At 41.6% G+C, this 7,814-nt stretch overlaps 1 protein-coding gene across 2 annotated transcripts; it reads left to right on the top strand.

The window, feature by feature from the left end:
- The first annotated feature begins 324 nt into the window (after positions 1 to 324).
- Positions 325 to 6,614, top strand: rcbtb1 (regulator of chromosome condensation (RCC1) and BTB (POZ) domain containing protein 1). 2 transcript variants are annotated; one of them, XM_070930655.1, is made up of 13 exons: positions 325 to 341; positions 1,344 to 1,632; positions 2,390 to 2,540; positions 2,672 to 2,838; positions 4,023 to 4,181; positions 4,271 to 4,378; positions 4,506 to 4,648; positions 5,036 to 5,099; positions 5,212 to 5,338; positions 5,442 to 5,568; positions 5,707 to 5,858; positions 5,963 to 6,093; positions 6,474 to 6,614. In XM_070930655.1, exons 1-13 carry the CDS (start codon positions 325 to 327, stop codon positions 6,612 to 6,614), a joined length of 1,776 nt encoding a protein of 591 aa, XP_070786756.1. The 2 variants fall into 2 exon arrangements, with proteins under 2 accessions (XP_070786756.1, XP_070786757.1); XM_070930656.1 differs by lacking the exon at positions 325 to 341 and having other exon boundaries at positions 1,507 to 1,632; positions 4,271 to 4,389; positions 4,430 to 4,648.
- Positions 6,615 to 7,814: the final 1,200 nt, after the last annotated feature.

Genomic DNA, 7,814 nt, shown 5'->3' with positions numbered 1-7,814 from the left:
CTAGTTTTTAACTTTTTCCGCAATTAAGAACTTCAACCAAGCTTCATATTTAGGACAGTTGTTTAACTAATGACCGGAGGGGGCAGCAATCCGCCCATGCATCGTCTACTATGCTGGAAATAAAGAAGACGAAGAAGAGGAATTGTTAACACTCAACGCAGTTTTATCAGGCAGATCTACTGTTGACAACACCGGGCTAAGTATTTCAGTCGGGTAACTTTATACCATTGGTTTACATATTGTAGACGTGGGTGTGTCACTGATAGTAATAACGTAATTAAATATGTTGCTGTCTGTCTGTCTTGTTTCAGTTTTCTCGTTGTCATGGAGCGATGCTTTAGGTAGGAAGAGCACAGGGAAGCGCTTAACTAAGCTACTAGCTTCTCCTGTTTACCATATGCTTCAATGCCGGTTAGCTTGCTGTGGTGCCCTAATTAGCTAAAATGAAAAGATTATTTAGAACAGCCTATTGGGGAGCTAACGCAGTTTTAGCTCGCTGACAATGTTTTATTATGTGTTCTGACTAGCCCCGATGGAGAGGACGGGACGCCGAACTCCACTCAAAACTTGAGTAATTTAAACGTCCCCCCTGCTTGTCAGCTACAGGACATATCTAATAATATATGGCTCAATAGCTGTTCTTAATCATTTTGAACCACGTTTGTATGTCTACAGTTTGGCAATCATTTACACACCACTAGTAGCGTTTATTCCCATCACTTTCGGAATGTGCAGGACTCTGCTATTTGGTTTGCCATATGTAGTTATATGGCTCTGTATCACTTGAAGTGGTCAGTGAAGTCGGCATATATCCCGAACTGGAAGGGCGGATTTGGTTAAGGAAAGCGAGTCAATGATGAGTCAAAGCTGCTGAACAATATATTTAACATTCGCCTGTGAGCCAGAATAAATTGAATTGACAGGTTTTGTGTAGAATTTGGCCAATTTCAAGGGCAGCCAAACATATGAAGCATAAAGCCTTGCTGTAACAGATCACTTATGCTGCTTTGGCTGCATGCTACGCCTCATTTCCATGAGCTAGTTGTGACTTAAACCAGGGATTCTCCATTTCTTTCAAAGTTGAAGGAATTCAGTTTCTTCAACCTCTGGTTCTCACACATGGATTAAGAACAACTGAATTTGTTTGCATGTAAATCTGAGTGCATCTGTCTGTGTATGTTTGTATATGTCCAATCCACTGGTTTATGAAGCCCAGTTTGTTAACAGAAATGTGTTGTTTTTAATGTGGTTTTCTGTCAAAAACCTTTAGTAGAAAGAGAGTCTTTTGTTCTCTGCCTTGTTCCATTCATTCACATCTACCTCTGATCTTGTCCTTTTTGAAGTGTCAGCAGGGATGATTCTGCTCCTTGCCCCCCACCTCCAACATCGCCTCCTCCTCCTCACGTCCTCCCTTCTCCTCGTCATCCCCCTCCTATTCCTCCCTCCTCTCCCCCATCAGCCCTGACTCCTCCTCCCCGACAAGGAAGGCTGAGTTTTGCGGGAGCCATGGTGGACGTCAGTAAGTGGCCCCTGTTCTCTCTGCTGAGCACTGAGGAACTAGCCACAGTTCGACAGGCCTGTGTCTTTGGAATCTCTGCTAATGAAGCCATCTACATCACACATGGCAATGAGGTGAGGAGTGTGTGTGAGACACCAGTATATCCTACCTCTTTCGAAAGTCTTAATTTATCTAAATTTAAAGTATTATTATTTCTTTAGATGTATTAGACTCCATAATTGTTTCATATTGTACTGCAGGTTTACTTTAAATGAGTTGTCTTGTTAATCAAATTGCTGTTATGGTGTGAGAACATGGATAATATGCTCCTATGGATAGTATACCCCTAAAACCAACTGGTAATGAACTATGTGCTTGCGTGCTGTATGCTGATCCCAAGGTGCTCAATTTATTAAACCAAATTTGACATTATGTTTTGAGCTCTTTCAGAGCTAAATTCAGATGTTAATTAGGTTTGAGTCCATAAAGTTCAAAAGTGCATCAAGTATACATCTGCCACCTTAGCCTAGAAACTGAGCAAACTGTCACCTGAGTTTAAAAGTTAAATATAAAGCAATTACGATCAATTAATCATAAGAGTTTTTAATATAATTTTGGTGATGGTAGTAGAGGTAAGGTAGGAATGTCAGCATACCACTATCAGAAGACCACTATTACACCATCTAATGTTACACAAGTCTGTTGTAATACTCCACCGCTGGACCTGCATATTTGTATTTAATGTGCATCACGTTGCAATCTTGGATTTCTGTGTACCTTTTCTGTACCTGTGTTCTTTACAGCTCTTGGCAGTTTTGTTTGTTGTACAGTTACAGGCAACAAAGAAAAGTTTTTAAGCAGACTCCCATGTGTGTGTTATTTATTTCCCAGGTATTTGCGTTTGGGCTGAACAGCAGTAGCTGCCTTGGTACAGGAGACAGTCTGAGCACCATTGTGCCAAAGAAACTGGACTTCCTGCGGGGGAAGAAGGCAGTCAGCCTGAGCTATGGCAGTGGGCCCCACGTCTTATTGGCCACTGAGGGTAGGTTATTACATATGCTAGCTATATAAATTCAAACACTTAGTCTGTAAATCATGTACTTTTGGCTTGTGAAAGTCTGGATTCATAATGCTCTTGACCCATTGTATAATCTCTGCGTTGATTTATTGCAGATGGAAATCTGTTTGCTTGGGGGCACAATGGCTACAGTCAGCTTGGGAATGGGACTACCAACCAGGGGCTGTCTCCGTTGCTGGTCACCGCTAACCTACAGAACAAGAAAGTGAGAGAAGTGGCATGTGGCTCGCACCACTCCATGGCCCTCACTCTGGATGGAGAGGTAGCTGTTATTTTCTAACCCACTACTTTAAAAAAAAAAGATGAATTTCCCGCTTGTTTACATATACAAGTGTGCTTGTATTTCATGTTTAGTTGGGGCACTTGTAAACCTTGACATAGCCACCTCCCGCTAGTGTCAGACTAAGCAGCTTACTTTTAACCCTGAGGCATTAAAGCTAATTAGGCTGTGCTTGTGGCAAGCAGGAAAGACTGTTACCATGTTAAATGTTACTAACTGCACAGTAGTACATTTCACAGTGTTGTGTAATTATTGCATTGTCTGTCTGCATTGTGTAATTGCACATAATGCTTATTGGCAGATTAAAGTTAGATCTTTCTCGAAGGAATAGTTTGCTATTTTGGGAAATATGCTTATTTGCTTGCTTGCTGAGAGTGAGATGAGAAGATTGACACCACTCGCATACCAATCTACATGGTAAATATGAAGCTGGAGCCAGCTGCTGCTTAGCTTAGCATAAAGACTGGAGACAGGTAGCCTGGCTCTTTCCAAAGGTAACAAAATCCACTCTACCAATTTGCACCTCTAAAGCTCACTAACTCTTGGCACGGGTCCAGACAAGAAATCGCACATAACCCCACATAAAACCATAACTTGACGTTGTTACACTCTACAGTTTTTGTATGGATTAAACAAACCAGATACAACCAGTCAAGTCAGTTAGTGAGCTTTGGAGGTGCTCATAGGTGGATTTGATACCTGTGAACAGAGCCAGGCTAGCTAAGCTAACCATCTCCTGGCTGTAACTTCTTATTAAGTGTACAGACATAGGAGTAGTAACAAGCTTCTCATCTAACTCTTGGCAGGAAAGCAAATATTTCCTAAATTTAAAAAAATACTGCATTAAGGGGTAATCTGGCAAATTTGCATTCCTCAACAGTGAATGTGGATTTGGAGATTTAGGTGGATGATTTTAAGATGTTTGTGAGATTAAAGTTCAAGATTCAAGGTTGTTTTTATTGTCTCCTGAATGAAAATGGTCTCAGGATTACTCACAAGGAGCTCTTTCTCGCAGCCTAAGAGCTATTGTTAAAATTACCACATACTTAAATTGGAAAGCCATGTAAAAACTTTATATAATATTTGTAAAACAACGAAATATGGCTTTTCTCATGCTACAAATTTACCAATGATAATGGTCCTGACCTACCCCCCTGCCCCTCTAGGTCTTTGGATGGGGTTATAATAACTGTGGCCAGATCGGCTCAGGCTCTACAGCCAACCAGCCCTACCCCAGGAAAGTCACCGGCTGCCTGCAGGGCAAGACTGCGGTTGGCATCACATGTGGACAGACCTCGTCCATGGCTCTGGTTGACAACGGAGAGGTAAAGATGAGATTTGCATGAAATGTTAATAACCTCAGTGAGAAATCTGAACTTCATACAGTAAAGAGGATTGTTTTATGTTTATCTAGGTTTATGGCTGGGGCTACAATGGTAATGGTCAGCTGGGCATTGGTAACAATGGAAACCAGCTGACGCCTTGCCGCCTCGTTGCACTCCAAGGGTTGTGTATTCAACAGGTAAGACAACAACCATGTTGACTGGTGATATTGTGTATACCAACGTTGATGCGTTGCGACGTTGAGCCGTCACACACTTGTTCCGATGCATCACTCGCTCATGACTCAAGTGTTCCGTGTTTTCCAGATTGTATCAGGCTACAGCCACTGCCTTGCGCTAACAGATGAGGGACTGCTGTATGCCTGGGGAGCAAACACCTATGGTCAACTGGGAACTGGCAACAAGAGCAACCACCTCAGCCCTGTACAAATCATGGCTGACAAAGAGAGGTAGGGGCAAAAGGAGGGGCTGGTTTCAGAGCAGTAGTTCTTTGTATTTGGAGGATAGACAGGCAAGTTTCTTCGCATCCTGTTAAGACTTAAACTTCCTGTTTCCTGTCCTCATTTCCTCCCTCTGTACTTCAGTTTCCGCTCCTGGTCATAAGTAGTTGTCAGTGAGCAAAAGGAACTCATTATAGAGTTGCTCCCCTTCATAAACAATGACTACAGACCAAATCCGGGTCCAGCAGACACACTGTTCACTGAGTGTGCTGTCCTTCCCTGGCACAGTTTTCTTCTGGTTGTGGCTGTAACACAATATTTACACTTTCTGTGTGATTCTATGCATACTCGAAAATGGAAACATGCCCATTTGTTAACAGATCTATCATTCAACAGGATTGTAGAGGTCGCAGCATGCCATTCCACACATACTTCAGCAGCCAAGACCCAAAGCGGGCAGGTATATATGCAGTTAAGCTGGATCATCACCACTCCCCAGTCTGTGCCTCTGAATTGTATGATACGATGAAGATGTTTGTGATTGGATGCTAGTAACAATGTTTACCCTGCAGGTGTATATGTGGGGTCAGTGTCGGGGTCAATCCCTCGTCATGCCGTACCTAACGCACTTCACCAACACTGACGACGTCTTTGCCTGCTTCGCCACACCCTCCGTCATGTGGAGGCTCATGTCGATGGGTGAGAGAGAGAGAGAGAGAGAGAGAGGGTGATTGTCTTTAAATGTATTTTTAAAACATAACGTGAATAGGGGATGAAGGTATTGTATTTTGCTTTGTTCCAGAGCATGATGACTTCCTGACTGTTGCGGAGGCTCTGAGGAAAGAGTTTGACAGTCCAGAAACAGCTGACCTGAAATTCAGCGTTGACGGCAAATGCATTCATGTTCACAAAGCGGTGCTGAAGATCAGGTGTGTGCATTCATGTGTTAATCTTTTTATACAAAATCCCTTTTTTTCTTTCACAAAAAAACCTTTTTGCCAACTTTTGTTACTTTTTGATACCCAGCCCTATATACACTATAGGTAACAGTCTTTTGTTTCGAGTAGGTGTGAGCATTTCCGGTCCATGTTTCGCTCCCAGTGGTCAGAGGATCAGCAGGAGGTGATAGAGATCGGACAGTTCTCTTACCCCGTCTACAGATCCTTCCTGCAGTTTCTCTACACCGACACTGTTGACCTTCCACCTGAGGACGCCATCGGTTAGCATACATACTCGCTCATTTGTATGGTTTCTAATCAGTTTGGGTGTTTTTATAGAAATGTATTTATACTGCATCTGTGTGTGCTTGTGTGTTGGCTGCAGGCCTGTTGGACCTGGCCACCTCTTACTGTGAAAACCGCCTGAAACGTCTGTGTCAGCAGATCATCAAGAGAGGAATCACTGTTGACAACGCCTTCACCCTGCTGTCTGCCGCCATACGATATGATGCAGAGGTACAGTACACTCTGATGTACTGTACACCTCAACACTGTAATGTCAGGGTAAAGGCTAAATATAATGGTTCATCCTATTGGCATAGTGATTGACGTGCAACACGTGATTTAAAGTTCCTTCTGTTTACCACAGAATAAGGTGACACCCAGTGTACACATGGTGAACTGCATGAACAAGATCACATGCCCCTCTATTCCAGAAATGCCTCCAACACTGTACTGTGTTATGTATGTTGCTGCTGCAGAGGGATCATGTCAATTCTTTTCTTTCCTATTCTATTCTATTATGTTACATTATAATTTGTATATTCTGGTATATTCTAGTATATTTGTATATTGTATATTCTAATCCTGTCTCTCATCATTTGTCTTTTTTCTAGGACCTGGAAGTGTTTTGTTTCAGGTTTTGTGTAAACCATCTGACTCAGGTGACTCAGACTGGAGCCTTCTGGCAGGTGGACGGCGCGATGCTCAAGGAGTTTATCAGCAGAGCTAGCCGCTGCGGAGCCTTCAAAAACTGAGTGGTACTCTTACGTTTTTATAAACTATATTCTGACTGAGTGGATGTGGATGTGTAGCAGCAGCTGTGTGTCACTGCTCCAGAAATATCAGTTCTGATCACATTCCTAAGAGAAAGCAAAAGGCCCGTTTTGAAATGTTGATTTCAGTATTTACTGAAGCACATGTTGGCACATAAGCAGCAGCATTCATAAGATGTTGGACTGGAATTTAAGCTGTGTTATCCGTGGATCTGAAATCAGCACTTTGGCCAATTCCTGTGGAGTCATTCGACAACGTCGTGGGGTCTTTTCTTGTCACACTGCATTGTATTCTTTACATGCTGTATGTATACTTGAATTTTTGTTTGTTTTCTCGCCCAGTGCTTATATATATATATATATATATATATATATATATATATATATATATATATATATATATATATATATATATATTGACATGTCTTCCTTTACTTCTGGAACAATTAATATGGGAGACCAAACACCTGGAAGGAATAGGAAGCTAGTTCAAGGAACAGAGTCTGTGTCTTTGTTCGAGAACTGAAAGACATCTTTTGTTAAAAGAGCTTAGATAACTGACTTACACTGGCCAGGACACCAGTACCACTGTAGTGAAACACATCTTGGAGTTACATCGGCTTTTCTATCATTTTCAATTTGCAGTCTTTGTGTTCAGGCAAAAGTAGCTCTTGAATGTTTGTTGAGCTTTTTCATTTAATGTAACTCTTGAAGCTGTTGTATTGATAAAAGAAGATCCTTCTGTGGGTCACTTGGCTGGTTATTTTAATTGTTCTCTTAGGTGGTATTCTGTACATTTTGGAATTTCAAACCCATTGTGGGATGTATAATATGCTCCTTTTTATACTCAAGTCTGTCTTCTTTTGGTATGTTAATTCTGCCTGACTTAAGTTTTGCTCTATGGCACTTTAAGAAACTACAGTTGGTTCTTCTGGTTCAACGCTGTTGAAGGGAAGACTGAGTTAAAGAATGTTGCACTAGAAATTTTACAAAAGCAGCAGTAAACATTTGAGGCACTGTTACATTACAGTTACATTATATTTGTGTTCACTAATGTTATATGTCAGCAGGCAACGCTGCAAACTCAGTAAGCCCAAAATGATTCCTTAATAATTTCTTGATTATTTATCACATTTTCTGCAGGTTTTTCTGTAGATACAGTGAAACTACACTGCACTGAAG

The sequence above is a fragment of the Enoplosus armatus genome, chromosome 24 (assembly GCF_043641665.1).
Source record: "Enoplosus armatus isolate fEnoArm2 chromosome 24, fEnoArm2.hap1, whole genome shotgun sequence".
NCBI classification, from domain to species: domain Eukaryota; kingdom Metazoa; phylum Chordata; class Actinopteri; order Centrarchiformes; family Enoplosidae; genus Enoplosus; species Enoplosus armatus.
Note: the sequence above shows the minus strand (reverse complement) of the source record. Positions and strands in the feature narration are given on the sequence as shown.